General features: G+C 39.6%; 1 protein-coding gene across 1 annotated transcript in view; it reads right to left on the bottom strand.

Moving 5' to 3' along the window:
- Positions 1 to 5,004: 5,004 nt before the first annotated feature.
- The window catches only part of LOC111864449, a gene marked incomplete in the record, with an annotated part of 85,623 nt that continues 67,781 nt past the window's right edge, over positions 5,005 to 22,846 (bottom strand). Inside the window, 5 exon segments of the mRNA XM_033751432.1 lie at positions 5,005 to 5,012; positions 5,560 to 8,488; positions 9,950 to 10,073; positions 16,202 to 16,340; positions 21,102 to 21,249. Coding sequence (XP_033607323.1) covers positions 5,005 to 5,012; positions 5,560 to 8,488; positions 9,950 to 10,073; positions 16,202 to 16,340; positions 21,102 to 21,249 — 3,348 coding nt within the window.

Genomic DNA, 22,846 nt, shown 5'->3' with positions numbered 1-22,846 from the left:
AGTAACAGGTGAAACTGAGTGCACTCTACAAGACGGCAACTGTGTACATATCATGGATGAAACTCAATTTTAATTCCAATTGGAATATTTTAATATTTTTAAAATTTCAGTTTTAACACTTAATACATTTTATAACAAAAGGGCATTACATAACCAACATACCTGTACAGAGAACCGCCAATGTGTACACACTTGCCAGTGTAGGGAGGTATAGCAGACAGAAGGGTGACTGTAAATCCTCTACGTACCTGATGATGGCCCCAACAGGCCGAAAACATGCTGTACATGCAAATGAATGGTGTGCTCATACCAGGACTGTGTCAACTGAATAATAATAAATATTATCTTACACATAATTATGATGCCACAGTATCATATTTTAACTTACAGGTAACACCATAGTTATGCAATATTTTCATTCCCAGTAGTGGCTGCATAATTCAAAATTTTTATTGGATCTTTGGTTTCACTGCCTTCAGTTTTCACTGAATATTATTATTTTTAATTTAGATTGAACTGTTCTCACAGTGGTGTCTTCTGGGATGTGAGAGACTCCTCCAGAATTTTGGTGCCCTTCTATCAGACTAGATGATGCCATATTCTACAAGACAGTTATCTTCATATCATAGTTAGTATTTAGCGATTTGCTTTATGACCATTGATGTTAATGCTTTACAAATCACAGTTTTCTTTGTTGGATTTGCAGTTCTTGCAAAGGTAGTTACGAAGAGCTCTCTCTTTAAGGCTACTGGACTACAAGGTGCTATATCCCAGAAGACAGAATTCTTCTTACTTTTCTGTTTTACACAGATAATAGTATCATTTTTTAGTTTTCATTTAAAAGAACTGTATGAAGAGAATTCATATGAAATCATGTTAATGCAAAATTCATGTAAGTTGAGGGATACCTATATTTCTGACCACAGTTCCAGACATGTTAAAACATATGTACAAATCAAACTTTTACTTTTCAACAGTGTGTATACAAAACAGCAATACTGAATTGGCAATAAAAGCCATGTGAGCTAATGCATTTTTTTCATGTATGTTCTCTTATTTAACTTCTGAGATCCTGGCTTCCTTGCTACATGAATGAGGGTCTTGTAAATTGAACCAAACAAATCATTGGAATTGGCTCACATGGCCTGTATGAACAGTCTGATCAGTGTGCCCAGTCTGGAAATTTCTGTATGTGTTCCTGTCATTGGGATGTAATTGAGCAAGTTACAAGATAGTTCAGTTTAACTCCCTTCTATTCACATGAATTTTTTTTTAGATTCTTCCAATGTTATTACTTCACCTGGTATGATCTTCACTTGCACTCCTCTTTTGATGAAAGAAGTTTCACAGTTTCTATACTATTTCAGTTTTGCTGGTTTTAACGGATCTTGTGTTGGTTTTGTTCACCCCATTGCTGTTCCATCACACTGCAATATTTTATTGGCTGATTGATATACTTCATGCTCACTGATCATATTCTTTGGAATTTTATCATGTAATTATACTGACATGTCTCATAGTTTTGCCTACTTTTCTCCCTCCATATGCACTGTTCTATGGGTTTTGGTTTCAAAGAAGGTTGTCATAGTTATAAGTAGTTATAAGAATAGTTTTACAAGTATTAAATGGTGGTTCTGTTCAGAATAAGATGAAAATTACCATCTCTGTATATCTACTTTTTTCATTGTGTTGTTACATATTGCTAAAACCCCAACATATTTTGGTCATACAAGAGCATTTTCAGGAGTGTACTATACTGAAAGGAAACTCTACAGTCCATCCATATTAAAAATAAAAGATTTAAAACATCCAAGTCATACATTTCTTATACAAGGCTAAAACTAAAATTATGTCGAAATTCATACATATATAATATATAGTATGGGGCACACAGTAGCGTAGCTGCAAGCCAGAAGCCATGGGTTCGATTCCTGAAGAGAATTTTTCAATAGACCTAATCCTTCCAGCTGCACTATGGCCCTGGAGTACACTCAGCTTCTAACAGAAATGAGTACCTGGCACCTTTCTGGGGGTAAAGGACAGTCAGTGCACAAGGCTGACAATTTCACCACCATCTGTGAGCTGACTGTCTAGAAATTGTGGCATCCCTGACAGTTCACAACCCTATGGGCCTCCACGGCCTGTTACAGAGATAGCTTTATCTTTATACAGAGTCCGGCAGGGAGTTGTGACATATTTTTGATGGGTATAAAAATGGGGGTAGGGGGACTAGCGCATGCGCAATGGTTGGCAGTTACTCGCCGTTAGACACCATTTCAGTAGCCATGGAACCGTGGACGATTGAACATTTCACCTTTGTTTTTGAGATGTTTATTCAAACGGGTAGTTCGGCGCATTTTCACTAGACAGGAAGCGTCAATAAACAAAATTTCTGGTATTGGTCAGCAAACAATCCCCAAGAACTCCAACAAAGACCCCTACATTGCGGGCAAGGCACTGTGTTGTGTGGAATTGCCCGATTCAGCGTAATTGGGCCTCACAATTTCATGGATGCAGACACACTGTAACAGTAAACTCACAACAATACATGACAAAATTGCGCGAGTTCTTACTGTATGAATTGCGAAGACATCGATCGACCTTACAGTTTGGTTCCAACAAGATGGGGCTACTTGCCATACCTCAAGAGAATCAATGACCTTACTGAGAGAAAATTTTCCTAGTCACCTCATTTCAAAGCATGGGGATGTGGAGTGGCCCCCTTGATCCCCAGAACTTATGGTGTGCGATTAATCTTTATGGGTTTACCGGAAAGCTAACGTTTACATCGACAAACCACACACTCTTGAGGCCCTTTCAGATGCCACCACCTGAGAAATTCGAGCAATTCCACTCGCTAAGCTCCAATTACTATGGACAACTTTTCCGCTCATCTGCAACAATGCTTGGACAATACTGGCCGCCATTTGCATGATCTTATTTTCCGAAAATGAATTTAAATTTTCTTATTTTCTGTTACAGAATCTTAAACGGCATTATTCATGTACTTTTTAAAAACATTAAAATTTGCTGTTCTTAAAAAATTACTGTGTACTAGTTTTCTGAAAACCATCACACTTCCCTGCCAGACCCTGTACATACACGACAATTACCACAATTCATTTTATTATGGTGTCATGCTATGTTGTTTAAAGCTGGTTTAGCTTTCATCCATTTTTAAATGTCATAAATAACACACTACCAGGAATTAATTAAATAATTTTCCTGGGGAATAAAGAGCGGCCGGCGCATAAGGCTGACAACCTTACCGCCATCTATGAGCCGATTGTCTAGATAATGTGGGACCCTCAACGCCTAACAACCCTATGGGCCTTCACGGCCTGTTACAGGGATAGCTTTACTTTACTTTTTACCATATCTGATTCTGAATGTTTTTTTTTGCTTTATGATAAATAAACATATGTGTTTTCTTATTAAACATTATGTAAGTTAAATTTATAAAAAGGTAAAGTTGTCCCTGTGCTTAATTAGTTAAGCATTATGCCATGAAGACATAAGGGGAAGTGGAGGCACAGCTCCACCATTCTTGACCTTGGCGCTAGGTGGAGGTGAGTTGTCAGCTTCAAATCCCTGCTGCTTTACCCCTGGGGAAAGAGCCGCCAGTACCTACTGGATAGGACATCTAAAAAAAAGTGTAAGACAACAGCAGACAATATAACAACACATTGTAATAAACTGAATTATAATTACTATGGTATATATATGTGGGAACATCCCACATTATCATGCATTTTCTGCAACGCACACTCTTCACATCACTTTTCACCATCACGCGCGCTAACCAATCAAATTCCTCCAAACGTTCACATTTATACTGCGCTCGCCGCTAGCCCCAAATCTACATCATCACGCGCACTAGCCAATCAATTCTTCCTCCTCTATTTCAAGTTTCGCTCCGCCCACTGAGCAGTGTATAAAAAGGAGCAGCTCCAACGCCAAATCATCAGTTTTACTCCAGTCTACGATCAAGCCACACTCAAGCAACATCAGCCAGCAGGCTTCGTCGCCAGCGCTCAGTCTTCAGAGGCATCGGCAGGCTGCGCCAGGCACGACTGCCTCAGCCCTCCAGCTCTCTCACGCCCGACTCACTGGGGCACCTTGCCTGGACTCGCCGGTGGTCGTGTCCCTGTCCGACCCACTGGGCATCTTGCGTAGCCACTGCTTCATCACTCCTACGACCGTGCTCAAAGACTAGCCTTTCACCAGCAGCCGCCGCGCTGCGATCAAGCAACCTCCACCATCCGCCGCACTGCGATCAAGCAACGGCTGCACTGCGGTCAGTCCACTCACCACAACTAACCTCTCTCCCTACCGGTGTGCGCCGCGCTACCTCACCGGTCAAGCATCTCAGCAACCACGGTCCTTTTCAGGACCAACAAACTGTTCCGAAGAAGTGGGTTGTCATCGGAGTAATGACAAAACTACATAAGACCCCACATATATTTATTTTAACATTAAATTAGTTCTAACCTTTTATTACAAATTTATGACTGATATAATTTAAATCCTCTATTTTTATATATAAGAATTGTAAAGTTTCTCTTTATTATGCCCCCCCCCCCAACAAGACCTCTTGCATGACCAAAACATGTCTGGGCTTCAACAACATGTAATCAACACAATGAAATACACTAAATACACTTAGATGGTATTTTGTATCTCATTCTAATACAGTAAGTATATTGGGAAAATTAACTGTACCAAAATACTCATACATAGTTCTTCTCTTAACTCCCACTGCTGATCTTTTACAGCTACATTTCAAACATCCTGACTAGAACTACTGTTATGCACAGACAGGTTAGCTCCATCTTATTAGCCCAAACGAGTAGGTTTCATTATCTTCACCTCATGACAAAAACATAGCTACTGTTTTTAAAGCTTGGTACTGAAGTACTTTTCCTTTTACACTTTCAACCACAGAGATTTAAATCTCATTTTGCAGATGGGGAGAAAAAAGCCATATGGTGGGTCCTACAAGCACTACAAGCCTGCAATACAGAAGGGGATACCACTGGTATTTTCTAAAAGTATCTATAATATAAATAAACTGACTCATTGATATGACTGACTGGTTTTACACACTCAACAGAATAACTATACAACATAAAATCAGTTTTTGTACATCAAGAATGAAACATGTACACAAACAAACATTTAGATACACTGAAAAACTTAATACACTTTTAACAAAATATCTTATTGGGCAATTGCAATGCTTTAGCAATTAGAAGTGTAATAAATGCCCAATTATACAAAATAATAATGGCACATCTCTTTCAACTACAAATGTACAATAGAAAGATATGTAAATATATAACAACCACTGTCATATGCTTTGGCTCTATCTCTTTCCAACATCTCATAAAGTCACTTCTCTTAAAATGTAAGGCAATACTTGAAACAATTCTGTACACCCTTAGTTTCCTGAACACACTGAAGCACTGTCATCAGCAGATTTAACCTCATGAGTATTGTCATCACTCTCTTCAGAGTCACTGTCCCCACTACTGCTACTGCTACTGCTACTACTACTACTATTGCTGCTGCTGTTACTACTGTTGTCACTGCTGCTATTACTACTACTGCTGTTACTGTCACTACTACTAGTACTGTTACTACTACTGCTGCTACTGCTGCTGCTGCTGCTGCTACTACTGCTGCTACTGCTGCTGCTGCTGCTCCTGCTACTACTACCAGACTCAGATTTGCTGTCTTCAGCATTAACAGACTCTGCAGCCTCAACATCATCACTGTCACTGTTCTCCCCTTCAAACTTCTCGCCCACATCGCCTGTGTTGTATGCAACTAACTCTTTGCATCCTTCTGCAACCATGTCTTGTGTGTCACCTGAGCTACTCTTCTCACAGATGGGTTCCCCAGTACGAAGGTCTATGTACAGTTTCTCCATCTCCTCCTCCTTTACATCAGATGGCAATGCTGGATAAAATCTGCCACCAGCAACCTGGGCATTGCCATTGTCTTGGAACACCAATTTCTTGCCAGAAGACTCAGAAAAGTTTGACATAAAGCCTTCTGCAGTCTGGTCCATATTCTCTTTTCCTTCTTCACATGCCCAAAGTTCAATCCGATCATACTTCATATATATGTCTGGTTGCATCTTCTTGAAGTGGAGCTTCTTGTGCTCCCGCAGAAAGTGAAGCTGGGGCACAGTATAGTCACAGTGGGAACAAATGAAAGCTCCGCACACTCCTGACACAGACAAGTGGCGTTTGACATGACTCTCAACTCCATCACGGCGCTGACTAGAATAAGGGCAATGTGGACATCGGAAGCATTTCCGTTCATCTCCTCCCTCTCGGGAACTGCTGGCATTACTCGATCTTCGCTGCTGAAGGAGCAGAATTGTTTGGCGATCTGCCACTGACAACTGCAAGGGGCCATGTCGACCCATTGGTGAACTCCCAATTGTCTTCACTGAACGTGGCATGAGAGGAGGGATGTCCTCTTCTACAGCATTCGATTCATCAGCAACCTCTATTTCTCCTCCTTCTTCTTTCTCAGTACTACCTTCCTTTGCTGATTTCTCTAACTTGCGCGCCTCTAAGGCCTCCTCATTATTCTTATGCTTACGCATGTGCTGGATGTAGTTAGCATAATATTTGACTGAATAGTCACACTTCTCACACCTATACCGCTGTTTGGACCCATGTAGAGACAAGTGAACTTTGTACTGTTCCCGTTTCTCAAAAGCTGATGGGCACTTGTGGCACTTGTATCGTTTCTCCTTCAGCCTTCCATTTTTCAAATATGTAGGATATATAAAATCTGGATTCCCATGCATTAAAATCCCAAACTGTGGGTCTACATGCAGAGGCGAGTGATCAGTAATGTTTCGCCTAGCACCAGCATCGTTGTTGCTTTGCTTCTGTGCCTCTGCCCTCTGCTGGAACAACTCTGTACCAGAAAGCGGCACTGTGCCAGAAGAGCTCTTGTTCTTGCCTGCCGAACTATTACGTTGCTGTTTAGATGTTCCATCATGAATCATCTCATGCTTCACCAGATTTCCATATGTCTTGACTGCATAATCACAGCTCCTACACTTGTGGGGGCCAGAACCACCATGCAAACCTGTATGGTACTCAAGAGCTACGAACTTGAAGAACCTTGCTGGGCACAACTTGCAAGCATACTGTTTTGCTATAGTTCTTGCTGGAGTTACAGGGGCAGGTGTATTACTTGTTTCCTGTTCAACAGGGTGCTGTCTCTGTGAGGGGGTGGCTCCACCAATCACCACCCAAACTGGACCCGACACACCCGGACCTTCTACTATGACAGCTGATCTAGGTCGGGAATGCTGAGGAGAAATCTTATACATTTTAGTAAGCACATCTGTCCGCTCCTGGTATTCCTCTGTGTGCACCTTCAAGTGGGCTAACAGGTGTGGCCTCTGCCTCGCAGTGTAAGAACATGACTCACATCGATGTGCCAAGCAAATCTCATGGAAACGAACATGAATGGTTAATTCTTTTTCAAACAAAAATCTTGCTGGACAGTGTGAACAAAAGTATAATGAACGTCCATTATCTGCTTCTGCCTTTGAATCCTCATTATTTGAGAAACCAGAATCACTGACACTCACTTTGTTCCCACTACCGCTTTCTTTCGATAAGGTTTCTGGTTGGAAATCTACTACCTCTTCCTCACATACTCCCTGCTCCATATTTTCTGTACAGACCCCACTGTTATCATCACTGTCCTTGCTCATGTTCGCACTCAACTCTTGTAACTGCACCTCATCACTTCTTGTGGTGTCAACCAGACAATGCACTTGTCCATACAGTCCCTGATGTACTTTGGCATGTGAGGATAGAACTCCTGCATTGTTGCAGATGTAATTGCAGTCAGGACAGTGGTGCTGCTGGAGAGGCTGCTGCAGCTGCTGGTTTCCTAAAGAACCTTGCTCTTTTGACTGTCTATCTTTTATAGTATCCAACTGAGCAACATCATTTGCAGTGCGAACACGATGCATCTTCTCATGTTCTTGAATATTGGCTTTACGCAGATTTACATGAGGGCAAAAACGACATTTAAACATTTTTGAAAACTTTCTTCCCCGAGAGACCCAAACTAGTGGTATGTCCGTCATGCGGCGAGTATCCAACACTGAGTCAGATGCCAGTGGGATGGCAAAGGGACGCTGTGACATTACAGTGACTTCTTCAATTTCATCAGATCCATCCTCTCTCACCTCTTTGTCAGATGACTTCGTAGGACTCTTCTGAGGAGGAATCTGAATTCCATGAACACGCAGGTGCTGATGCAATAAGTGGCGACGACTCACATTGTAGGAGCAGAGGCCACATTTGAATGGTGCCCCACGGGGACGATGGAACTGTTTATGATACAGGAACTGACTCTTGCTATTGCTGACATAGGGACACCCAACACACTTGTATCGCTTATGTGGGCTTGTGTCAATGCTGTGATGCTGTCGTCCCGCAGGCTGGAAAATAAAAGCAGATATGCAACTGGGAAGCTCCAAGGAGTTCACAGGATTCAATTCATGTTAGCTAACACTGTGGTATCAGAACCAAGGAATTCAGCATCATTAACACCAAAGATCATCAACAGACATGATGCTGACTCTCCTGCATCTACTTCCATTCTGAAAATCTATCTCCTCACGATCCATCCCCTCGATTTCTGTGTCTTCCAAGCAGATATTTCTGAAGAGTTTCCTTAAGAAATTTCTACGTAAACTCCCTATCGCCCCACCATCCTAACCACATGCACAAACTACAACAGTCAGTAATTGTGTCTGCACGCCACTGAAAAGAATTGGCAGAGGAAAATTTATCACAAAGTAATCACAGGTGACGTCATGATAATCATAGAGCTGTCCTTCCAGTGAAAAGCCGACCCACCCATAGAAAGCATTCATGTCGCCAATTCTTTTCACTGGCGTGCAGACACAATTACTACTCTGTAATTATATGCATTTCCGGACCCATGTTGTCATATACTTTTTTTCTTCTCTCAACATGAGGAGTCTGTTCCTGAAGTTTTGCCATTGAGTTGTGATACACCCTGTATAAATATATACTGAGTCACAATGGATGGTGTTATCAAATCATTTTATAATATTTAACTAGTGTGACAGACGAGAATGAATGCAGTGCTAGAAGAATTGCCTAAATATCCTGGGAATTTCATGGAATAGTGATGGGACATCTGCAGTAACTCAAAATGGTATCTACTGTTCATGATTTTCAGTGCAGTCTACACATTAATTAAACCATACCCAGGTACTATGGCTTCTGAAGTGCACCAAAGCCATTCTCAAATAAGGCCTGTCTTAGTGACACCACCATGTAACATTCACTGCCCGTTTTTCAGCTAGCTTCCCTTAAATAAAAATTAACTGTGCCTTAATCCTAAGAAAAAAAAAGAGAACAATGAAAAACTGACAAGCCAGTGAACTTAGCTCCTTTATTCAGTAAGGAACAACTCCAAATTTCTGACCATTACTCATATAAATGTTATCAACTTTTTTTATTAAATTTTGGTTTATTTAATGACTAAACTGTTATGATTATATGAGTCCTTCAGAAGAAGTGGTGTAAATCAGTAGAAAACTGTTATGAATTATTCCATGCTTCTTGTAAAGCTGTATGCATCAGTTGAGAACCACTCAAAATGTAATTTTTTTGTGGTACTGCGCTAATATTACCAAATCCCGACCTACAGTTATACGAGTATGTATCATGCAATCCCATTCAAATATTAAAATGTGGCAAGAAAATGCAATGCTCAAAGCTGACAGCAGCTGACACGTGAAATTAAAGAGAACATAACAAAAATGTTGGTAAAATTCTGACTCCATGGGGCAAAGACCAACACAAGAAGCTACTTATCCTTCTGGTTATCTTAATTAAACCTCTACATCTGCAATAAACTACATCACCTCCTCTGTTCTGTTCTCTGCCTTTGCTGGCGTTGTCTTCTGCGTGCTTTTCCCTTGCATGGCTTTTGATATATAATCCTCTGGTTCAGTGACACCGTGGAGTCGCATGTGCTGCAATAGGTCTCTGCAACAGTATAAAATACATCTACATTTTATTTTCAGAACATTTTGGAATATAAGCAAGAATGGATCATGATATTGCAGTCCTATTTTTCCATAGTTCCACACAATAACAAACACGAAGTTAATTTGTATATGGGTATTTTCATGAACCTAAAAAATAAAAAAACTCCAATATAAATATATGCTTCTTTACTGGATTGTATCCTATTTGTGTTTATCATTCAAGGCCTGAGATCAACCATCACATTTATATTAATTAAAATTAAAAAAAAAATGTTTTCTTTTAGTTCTAAATACACGCCACATACTAGTGATTTCTGAAGGGCTCAACTCCATGAAGTTTAGTTAAATACACGCCATAGGTTTTGATCATAAACAGTCATCATCAGGTGAAATATACAAAACAGTAAAATCCTATAATGTATGGGCAAAGATGTTAAAAAATATAGAAGTATTAAAATATAAAAAGCAGTAAATTTTGTTGATCCAACCTAATTTCTACATGAGCATGTGTAATAAGTTGATGGCACCTGTCACATTACACATCCAAGGCCACAAGAACATACACCCTGTTACATTAACATTAAAGTCCTTGCTCTGAAAAACACACACCTTCTACTTATTATCTCACTTATTTCATCATCACATCAGCCCTTACTTCAGGACAGACAGACATTTCACAACGCTTAACACTACACTCCATACAAAACAACAAAAGACTACTCTGAATTTCAAAATTCACTCATATCATTGAATTGCAATTTGGTTTGGACTGATCTGAACAGATTGCACACACAAGAGAGAAAGGTACAATACAGGAGTGTGAAGGGACATATTATTTAACTGGATCTGAACTGGACAAGCTTTGTAAGTATCCAATGAACTGAAAGTGACTGTGAATGTGTGTAGCATAACAGGCACTATTAATTTAGTACATATTACACCCACGTAAAAATTAAGTCACATGAGACATAATTTATTGCTTTTTATATTTTTATACTTTATATACATTATTTTTAAATCTATGCACTTATAGTATAGGATTTTACTACTTTATGTATTCCACACGATGATTGTTGTTTGTAGACAAAGCACATAGCAAAAATACTGTGGCACGCAGAATTGCTAGGCAACAACTGCAAAACAAACAACTAGACTAGGGCTATTATTAGGCAACAAAGTGTAAACAGCAACAGAGAAATGGTGTTTGCTGTGGAGTACATGCCAAAATGTTATATGAAGGACAAGCCTAGAGCCACTTGATAAGTCGGTCAGTAAGTCAGTCAGTCAGTCAGTCAGTCTGGAGCTGCTGTAACAAAGGCCAAGGACAGTTCAGGAACCCACACAATGGGGCACATCTGCCATTGGAAGCCCCTACCAAGCAATGGCTAGGGAAGACTGAGAAGACTATGCGTACTGTAATTACAGTGATCTTTGGAGTGTGTAACTCAGTGAGACTGTTGCAGTTATTTGTAGTTATGTTCTGTACATGTTCAATAGAACCTATTACAAATCTAAACCCCATCTATAGTCACTTTAAAATTGTGACAACTGGTATCAGAAGTGGGACTGGATTGAACTGGTGGACTGACAACTGCAGTAGATAGTTGCATCATAAGCTTACAAAAATGGAACAAATACTGGAATGCCTGCTGGGCGAAATGAATGTCACACAAGAAAATATGAACTTCAATCAAGAAAAGACAGACACCAACCTAAAGGAAATGAAAGCCAGCCACAAAGAGAGGATGAGACAAATAAGGGCCTGGCAAAAAGAGGTGAAGACCTACCTACAGCTGGGTCTAGGGAGCAAGGAGATATTTTATGAGGCCCTCGGACAAATCATTGACCTGGAGATCAGGAAGCAAGCATTCGAATTCTTCATTGGGCTGTGGCAAATGAGTGTAAAGACATCATGGAGGAGCCAGTCACCACCCAAGCGAAAGAAGAGACTGCACACAGCCTAACAGCCAGAGAAGTAAGAGTACCGACCACTCTCGGAACTTCTGCCCAAAGCCCTCAGAAAATATGGTGGTACACCTAGGCCAGCTAGCACCTTATCAGGGAACCACTCTGGATGAGCTGCCTTGAGGAGGGAACAGCTGGAGCAGTTGCAAAGTAATAACAGTGAGCACAAGCCATAGAGAAGGAAGGCAAGACAAACTGTAGATGTCGCAAACACAGCCCTTGGAAAAGAAGAAATGGCAGTATGCCTGTGGGCTATTCAGGATGAATATCCTTAAGGGGAAGCAATATGGCATGTAGACCTGTTGCTAGGCAACGACTATGAAACAAATAACTACACAATGGCCGTTAATAGGCAACGGCTCATAAACAGCAACTGAGGAACGATGTTTTCTGTGTGGTCTGTGTGAGATGTTATAAGAAGGGGAAGTTAAGAGAGAGAAAGAGAGAGAGAGTGAGTGAGTTAGCTAGTTAGTTTGTTTGTTTGTTTGCTTGTTTGTTTGTTTGTCGATGGCTGCTGTAGCTGAGGCCAGGGATAGTTCAAGACTGAGAGGAAGCAGAATGCCTGCTGTTGGAAGCCATTACTAGAAGACTTGTGACGACACATCAGGCTGAGACGACTTCAGTTTGTGCTCTAGTGAACTGTAAAGAGTGTGACTTAGTAAAAAGGTTATAATTACTTGTAGTCCCAGATCTATCAGAGTTCTATAAATCCAATCATCAATTCAAACCCCATCTATAGTCACATTATCATGTGACATAGGAAGGTTTGTTAATATAAGTTTGTGTGACATGCTTGATCTCAAGCCTTGGATAAATATATGAACCTGAGAATCAAAATCTGATAGCTATGGAAGAAAAGAGCACTCATTAGATCAAGGATCATGATAATCATCACCATCATCATCATCATTATTCTTTTGGTCGTTCATAACCATACTGTCTAACAGTTGTGCACTGTATGACAACTCCTTATTTTGTCAGAGGAATACATATTTTAAATTCGTTTGTTATATACACATTGGTTAAACATGAAATTTATCTTCGATTTAAAGGTAGTAAGTATAGGAATGGTGATCTGAGGTAAAACACAAGCCCTACACATGACTAAGAGCAAAGAAATGTAAATGCATAGTATAAAGGAGGTCTTGCTAAGCGTTCTCTTTCTTCTTAGATTTAACTATTTTTGGCCTTGGTCCATTATGCAGTTGTTCTGTTCTGATCACAACCATCATCTCTTCTCAAACGTTGACCTAGTTGGGATTCCTCATACATCGTCATCTTGCATCTACCTTTTCAGTGCTGTTCAGTATCCTATGACTGGTTGCTGGTCGCCAAAGCGGTCCTCCACTGCTCTGATAGTCTCCATTGCAGTCTCTTCTTTAAGGGCTTCCCGACGTTCCACCAGGGCCTCTATCTTTCCTTGACCTGCCTCCTACACTGTGCTGTTCATTTTGCCCAAGTCAGGCTTAATTTTGGTTTCCGTTTATTCCTGGACACCATCTATGCTGGCCTCCAGCTTTTCTTGACAGGCTGAGGTCGCTTCTCGGCAGGCCTTCGGCTCTTGTCAGCTTACACCCATCAGAGCTTCCATCTGTCCTTGATGGGTGTCCATCTTGGCTATCATCTACTTGTGGAATTCTCTCACTTCTTGAAAGGTCTGCAGGTGTTCTATTATTTGTTTCATTTCAGCCATCTTATGATATAACTATCCAGCATGACCTTCAGTCCATTAATTCAATCAGTCCAATCCTATCCAATCCAATTATCCCACTTCTGACAGACACCAGCTGTCACAATTTTAGTGACTACAGATGGGGTTTGGAGTGGTAATTGAACTGACTGCACATTTACAACTCAGAATTACAAGTGACTATTACAAGCCATACTAGTCTTTTCAGCTTGTTACAGCCTCCATTAGCCATTACTTGGTTATGGCCTCCTAACAAGGGCTATTCCTTACACCCTTAGAACTCTAGAACTGCACTCCCTAATGGCTGATTCAAGATGTTTCATTCACTCATTCTCATAATGACAGCTGGTCGTTACATAGCCTCAGTATGGACTTCACAGAAAACACTGTCAACAACAGCTCTTCTATTGTTCTGAGACATCACTGCTGTCACATATAGGTGTTTACTGCGCCACTGCCTAGCAAGAGGTGATGTATCTAGTGACAAGATAGCATATTTACTCGTCAATGCCTGATAAAGGCTGTTCTTCCTGAGTCCACCATTCCAGCTGTCAGCAAATATGTCACAATATACTGCATATGTAGTACTAATTAAAGCAATCACTCCATATAGCAGCAGCCCCATCCAACACTGCCAAGCAAGTTGATGGCTGAGGTTCTGAGATTCATCTTGGAATGTTTTCACTGTGACAAAATTCATGCAAAACAACGCCACAGTCACAAAGTTCTACTTCTTTCTGATGCAGGGCAGGTAGCACTTTTCATGTAACAGTGCTGTGTGGTATGCACCATAAACTGTGGTAGAATATCACACAAGTTGATTAAGCACAAACCTCTAATTGGTGACAAATGCAACTTACATCACTTTTGGTGTACCCTGTCTACGTCTTGCAAATTTTTTCCCATGGTGAGACAAAGTATAACTGCTCAGAGCTTTTCTACTTTAATTCCAAGTCAAATGTATCCATAAAATCTCTACTATCAAACTGCATTCCTACTCCTTGACCAATATAGGAAATGGAAAGTGGACAGCAAGACACATATGATTCACTGATCACAGTTCAGCACATATGAAATCCATTCTTGCACAGATCTTTTGCTTCCCATGGTTCAATAAGGATGCAAAACATAATTTCTACTAACAATCCAACTTCTGCTCCAATTTGTATGCACGATATGCTGTGCATACATTACAGAACATTCACCACAGTGGCAATTATTGGAACACCAATGAGAGGGGTATACTACGACTTCCCTGCACATCTGCCACTGATGATGCTCACTCATCAACAAATTCATTGTCAAATAGCCGGGGGATGGAACCCTATGCCTTCCTTCAGCAGGCCATAACACTCACACAGCCCTATACACACACACACACACACACACACACACACAAAAACCCACAGCACATGATCAACCTCAATATTTTTTCAAAAGGCAACTGGTTATTCCAACTTTGCCAAGAAATAAAGTTCATCTACTGGACAGAAATATGAAATGAACAACAAGAACCTACTGCTTTCTATGACCGCACCATAGCTCTAGCAGTTAGTCGCTGGCTTCCAACCGCGGTGGCCTGGGTTTGATCCTGGGTCTGGTAAAGTGGGATTTGTGGTGGACAAAGTGGCGCTGGGGCAGGTTTTCTCCAAGTACTTCGGTTTCCCCTGCCAATCTTCATTCCACCAATTGCTCCACAATCACCCTGACCTGTCATCTGGGGCTGGTACAATAGGCCAGAAGTGGCCGCAGTACAAGGGACTTAGTCCCACCCCACTAGCAATAAAAAAATAATACTGCTTTCTATAATACAAAGATATATAAAAAAAATTAAAGGCAGTCTCATTATAAGTTTTGATAAAATAACCACATTTATCTTATTCTCCTATGCAATCTGTCTGTTCTTCAGTGAATTTGGTCTAACAGACTAAGTTTCCTAATTCAATTAAAATTAAATGTTTCCTTTTGGGTCCCAAACTATTCTTGTACTGCATCTGTCCATGATTATGTTAATCATATGCATTTTCATCAATACTGATTCTTCAGTTAATCACCAACTACAATATTCCATCCTCATATGAACATTTCCACACATTTATAAACTTTCCTCTGGCTCATAAAGTTGTTGTCATATTAAACTGTCATTTTTCCATAAATTACACTAGTTTTCACGCCCTCTGAAGGGTCAGATAAGACTGAAGATTGCAGTTGTTCTTTGGTGCATTTAATCAATACAGCAGCCATGTTAAAACACATCACAGTATCATCATTACAAACAAGACCATGAAAATTGGATGGGTGCAAACAATGGAAGATTTGCATTGTCTTTTTCTGCCATCTTTTCAGTGCTGCCAACATCAATTCTGAGGTAAACTAAGATTGCCTTTACTTCCTGACTTTCCCAGTAATTTCATAAACCTCCACCATTCTGCGTAACAATGGTTACTGCAAATGCTGTAAAAATAACAAACCTCTTGAGTGAGACATAGAAGGGGCAGAAATAGCACTTGAATATTGCACCCGGTCTGGACAAGTGTTGCTCTTTATGTGCTTCCATCTCAGCAGCAGATTCACTCATGAACGGACACCTGTCACATGCACTTCTTCCATCTGAAACAAAGCAAACCCCCTGGTTAACACAAGGCAAGAAAAAGAAACGTTACATTCAAACTTAACTCTTTCCAATCCAAATAATTTGAACTGGCTATTCTTCATAGCAGCAGAAGACTTACCTCTATAAAGGACCTGAGAGCACACAGTTCATGCTTCTTCTAACACAGGGGTCTCCAAACTTTTCAAAATGCGGGCCACATTAGGTAATCAGCACTTTCAACGGGCCGGATAAAATGAGAAATTAATAACTCTAGGTATATGAGTTTTATTGAAAGCACAGAATTTCATAAACTAAATACAAAGTGCATGAGAATAAATTATCGTATATTAATGACAACAGACAGTAGCAGCAAATGCTCATATTTTCATCACAAATTATAATAAAACAATTAATGCGAATGATGGAATTCTTTTTGCATTCTTAAAATTTGATTAAATTGAGGTTCAAATTTTGAAACGCTAATCACAAGTAGTGACTTTAAATGTTAATCGGATCAATTTGCCCTGTATTTCGACTTGATCTACTTCATCTGGGAAAAGGTTTGTTCACACAGATATGTTGCCCCAAAAATGGAAATAAATTTACAAGCAAAGTTCTTTAAATTTGGAAATTTCTCAGAATTCAGAAATTTATAAAATTTGATCAAATTTCCTTCCTTGTATTTGTCTTTAATATGATAATTTTCTTGAAGTTCAACAATTTCCATTTGAATTTGACTTGGGACATCTGCAGCATCACAGTCAAACAGATTTTGAAACAATCTAATTTCCTGAGCACTGGCATCGAAATCAGCAAATCGCTTCCAAAATTTTTCTTTCAAATCTAAAATTGTGAATAATATTAATATTAACATAATATGGAATATCAATATATTTTAAATACAATCTTAATTAATGAATTTGAAATCTATGAACAAGTATTTTCTTTACCAGTATTCATTGGAAAATTAGTTCAATTGGCGCATTTCTGCACAATTCTTTCGCGGGCTGGATAAAATCACATCGCGGGCCGTAGTTTGGAGACCCTTGTTCTAACAGATGGACATCAGATGCATAAATATGTCATGTTCATGATTATGTCAGTCTTGAAGATGATGAGGGTTAATAGGGAAACAACTACACATATTAGACTTTAAGCCATTTATGCAAAGTGTACAATGTGAATGTATATAAGGGGAACTCTGAACATCATATCTCCAGAATTTGCTATTTGAGATCTACATTAAAATTTGTACAACAAATTTAATTTTGGTTTGTATCAGTCAACATAATTCCTTCATTACATGAAGAGCAGAGTGAACTATATTTTCTCAAATATGGCTTGTTTTACAAATTACTGAAGGTGGCTCTGATTCTCTCTTTCCCTCTCCCATCCAACCATCCAACTACTCAACCATGAAACATGATGCAAGAATGCTGTGTTGCCAGTAGTGCTGATTTGGCCCATGACTAACATAAATTAGTGGCCAATACATTGTCACAGAAAAGCTTTCATTACAGTAGAAATTAGGACAATCTATTCTTAACAGAACCAAAGAATACTTCTATGCTTAGGACAATTAAACTGATGACACATACTGCAATATTCATTAAATCAGACTCCTTGTTATAGGCTGTGCTCATCAAATTGGACTTCTATTATACTGTCACGTGTTAGTGACCAGACACAAGATTTGGACTGAATACTGGATTTACAGGACACTGGTAACTCGTAAGTACAAATGATTAAAACCATCTCACTAATTCACACGCTCTATAAATCACTACAACTACAGCACACACAAAGTCTTCTGTTTGTTATTCTGCCATCACTAGTCACTGATAGGTACTGGTTACTAACACTGAAATACCTCATGACCAATTACAAACCACCACCACTCACTTGCAACTCACAACTATTAACTGTCGACACTAACCTCCAACCCACAAAATTTTCCTATTGGTCCTTGCTGTATGCACTTGGTGTGCACCACATAGAAGTCACAGCCCTTAACAGTTCCTGCATGTTGATTTGTTGCTGCAGAAGCATGTTTACTGTGCCATTGCCTGGCAACTGCCTCCTCTTCTTGTTCTACTATTCTGACTTTCAGCCATAAAGTCACATTATTTATCCTCATGGGTACAGTCAATGTGGCCATGAATGCCGCAGTAAATTGTCTCCTCCTCCTCCTCCTCCTCCTCCTCTTTGCCACCACCACTGCCACCATCATCATCATCATCATCATCATCGATAAATAATACAAACTCCGTCCCAAGTGCACACGTAGTACAGACAAGCAGCAGCACGCACACAGGAAGACTACACAGAATAACACCTGTACAGTGTGGAAACAAGAACTAGCCGCTGCAGCACTTTAGACATAGGGCGAGTAACCCTAACAATTTTAAATTTTAAATTTAGAATTTTGAGAAAATTTTAAAGGATTTTAAAATTAGAACTAAAGATTTTATAGTGCTACTACAGGAAAATCAAAATTGACGTGTGCAAAATAATCTACAGACCAGACAGATATCAACGAGGTAGATGTCGATAATACGACGAAAGTAACAATGTGTTTTTAAATGTTAAATTTTAGACTGGGTGCAGTGTGGCAGCAACGTGAGAGTACACACCTGATGATGGCCGTTTGAGGCCGAAACATGTAGTGTAAAAGAGAGCAAGATCAAAGACATATAATATAATTGTTTGCACTTGGGACCGAGTTTGTATCATTTATCGTGTAGAGTGCAACAGGATGCTTAAATATAATATCATCATCATCATTATCATCTTTGTCATGTCATCATCCTCCTCCTCCTCCTACTTCTTTTTCTTCTTCTTGTGTAACATAACAGATCAATGCAGCCCAAGTCCTTCAGTTTTCCATGTTTTATAATCTTATCATATAGAGATATTTGGTAGGACTCTTTGGGTGGGGGACTAATCCGTCAGAAGGCCTCTACTCACACAGGACAACAGAAACGCACACATACACAGTGTGTCCAGGTTGTTAGGACTGTGTTCATTAAAAATACAAGACGTGAATTATTTTCAAAATTTCACTCTTTTTATTCAAAATAGTCTCCTTCTGAATCAATACATAGCTGGAATCGATTGAAAAATTTTTGAAAACAGTCACTGTACTCCTTTTGTGGAATCGCATTTAAAAATGCGGTACATTCCCTTTGGATGTCCTGGATGGTGTCGTGACAGCCTCCTTCCATCGCCAACTTAACTTTTGGGAACAACCAGAAATCTGCTGGAGCCAAATCTGGTGAATACGGAGGATGATCAAGGACTGTGATCCCTTTTCTGACCAAAAAATCGCGCACTATCTTCGGTTTGTGCGGTGGGGCACTGTCGTGGAGGAGCGACCAGGAACCTTGCTCTCAATATTCAGGTCGAATTTGAAAAATTCTCACCCACAAACGATTGAGGACTCCGAGATAATAATCAGAATTCACTGTTTGTTCTTCTAGCAGAAATTCCTTGTGAATGATTCCTTTGGAATCGAAGGAAACGCTTAGCAGCGTCTTTACTTGACTCTTTTGCATGCGAACTTTCTTTGGTTTCGGCTTCTTTGGGCTCAACCACGCTGCACTCTGCCGCTTTGTGAGAGGCTCATATTGAAAACACCATGTCTTGTTACCGTAACAATCGATTTTGTAGATTTTATATCACTTCGGGCCGACCGTAACATGTCTTTGCAGTGTTCCTCTCTGGCATGTTTTTCATCGCCTGACAGCGCGTGCGGTACAAACCGCGCACAGACCTTCCGTTTACCCAAATATTTGGTCAAAATTTTATGCACAGTACTTTTTGGTATTCCCAAAAGCTCCTCCATGAGTCTTGCAGAAACACATCTGTCTGATGCAAGGATTTTGGTCACTTTCTTCACATTTTCTTCAGTTCGACTTGTTCTCAGCTTTGATGCATGTGGGGTGTCTTCAATGTCCTCCCTGCCATCACAAAATACAGCATAACATTGAAAAATGTTTGAGCGACTCAAACAATCACTACCGTATTCATCATTTTGTATGCTTCTCTGGCTGTTCTGCCTAACTTAAAAAACATCTGATGTTGGCTCTCTGTTGAACCGCCATTTTCCGACGAGCGTCAGAACATTACTGTTACATTCAAGGTCAGAACACATGATGCAGCGATGCTTGCGCTTTGAAATTATAGACAGCCACAGCTGAAACTTCATGAATCTTGACGCTACAACTCACCAACAGATGGCATTGCAGGGCAAAATTTAAAAAAATGAGATAACGGATCCTGGACACACCGTGTACTTCCATGCTCTAAGTGAGAGTGAAACTCACGATCCCAGAGTTTGAGCAACAGAAGAGCATCAGGTCATGCGGCCACTGAGCTCAACTTTCTTCTACACATCTTGAACAAAATCCATACCTATACAACTTTTACTCATCTAATGACTGAAGATATGTATGTACATTTCTAAGCATCCACATCAGAGTGTTGTCTAAAATTAAATGCAGCAACAAAACAAGTTTATTAAATTATTTTGGCCACTGAAATATTTTTATGAATGTGAGCATGACAGATTTTTGAGAAACACTGTTTATACCAATGAGGACTACAAAATATTCACCTTATGAGTAAGTGCAAACTTCCAGTACTGAGTTTCATCAAACTTCATTTAGATCTTTACAAGAAGAAGCATGTGGACAAGCTTATAACAGCAGCTGCAGTCACCAAGTTATTAAGTGTTGAAACTCCTTTTTGTGTACACTGCACTACTAATGACAAAGTACCTGGTCTCTCTGGTCTGCCTGGAGGAGCTGAAGCTGAGTCTGCCTCACCACTACCATCATCTATCATGAAACGCTCTTCCACAGTACCACCCTCTTTAAGGCCAATCACCACCCTCACATCACCACTGTGCTTCAACCGGCAGTGTCTCTGTGTAGGGAAAATACTCATCAACACATTCAACAAACTTGCTATTAGTGAGAATATCATGTTGCAATCTGATTGACTGCAGCTGGGTACAGAATCATGAGCACTCAGTTTCTTCAACTGACTCATCCCTTAGAGGGAAGGTCCATGGAAAACAAAAATTCATATATTAAATGTTGCAGAATTAAAATTTTAATTGTATGGATGGTCATCTATATCCCTAATTGAAAAACAGACTAAGGATGTTGAGAACAAAGTACTGAGGAAAATATTTGTACCTAACAGAGAGAAACTAACAGGAGACTAATGAAAATTGCAAAATAAGGAGCAGGATAAGCAAATCTAAGAGGATAAGATGAGCAGGACATCAGGGCACTAATAAAATCAAACACAGTGATAATCACAAAATATGAAGGGGGATGAGCACTTGGAAGACCCAGTTGAGAATGGAAATATGGTAGTAGAAGGGATATAAATATACAGAGTGAGTTTGTGGACTAGATTAATTCCCAGTGATACTTGCTTCGTTCCGTATAAGATTATAAGCACGGCTATAGAATTTTTTAAAGTTTGCTTCTGGCATTTATTTACTATCAAAGCCAATTACTACGCAATTTTCTCCTTTCTCTTATTAATGACATGTCTGTGACATCTCTCTCAGGCCAATTATTCTCATCTGCACTATGTTCTTAGAAATCTCTGCTTTTACTATGGCATGATAATAAACAACATTTATCCCACAGTCTGTCACATTTGTTTCACCACATCTATGACTACATTTCCACACTCATGATGGAATTTATGCTACATGTAACTGAGCCCAAAAATTTACATGAATATTACTTAGAACATAATGATCCCAATGAAGTCTGACAGCATCTGAGGGACAACTCTGAACCCAAAAAAAAAACAGAAGTTACTTGGCTACAACTTACTTGTAGATCAGCAAAACAATAAATCTAGTGATCAAGATGGTAGAAATGATTTGCTAACTTTCCAAAAGTAGGGGCTACTGAAGTGAATTACTTTATGAAAGTACATGTAGATACATCAAGTGTGTAAACATGAGGGCCATCAAAATGTACAATGGAGTATTTTAAAGTTGCCTTATTAACTACCACTTTAAATGAACAGAAACACACAAGCAAGAAAGGGTAGGATACTAACTTCCATATGTTTAAAGGTACTTTTAATCTGTATAAAGTCTCCATGCTTATAACCCTAATTTTGCAACAAAAGCACAAATACTTTCTCAGAGTCAAGATATACATGAAGTATAACATGAGTCACTTGACAATATTTAATGGATGAACATAATTTATACACTGGGAAAGGTATCTACTAAGGTAACATGGTAAAAATGTGTGTACACAGTTCACACATACTAGTATACAACTACAAAACAAAAGAATACTTCTTTACATTTGCCTCTTTATCCCCTGTTCTTGCATACCAGAGGTAATCAATTCCATGCCTTCCATGGACCAAATATTTGAAATATCCTTCTTCAGATGTACAATCAGGTACTTCATAACTGGAATGATCAGTATCAAAGCTGGCAAAAATAAGAAATACATAATGAAGCATGCAGGGGCTATGG

Source organism: Cryptotermes secundus, unplaced genomic scaffold (genome assembly GCF_002891405.2).
Source record: "Cryptotermes secundus unplaced genomic scaffold, Csec_1.0 scaffold621, whole genome shotgun sequence".
NCBI lineage: Eukaryota > Metazoa > Arthropoda > Insecta > Blattodea > Kalotermitidae > Cryptotermes > Cryptotermes secundus.
The sequence above is the reverse complement of the archived record's forward strand: the minus strand, read 5'-3'. Positions and strand labels throughout refer to the sequence as shown.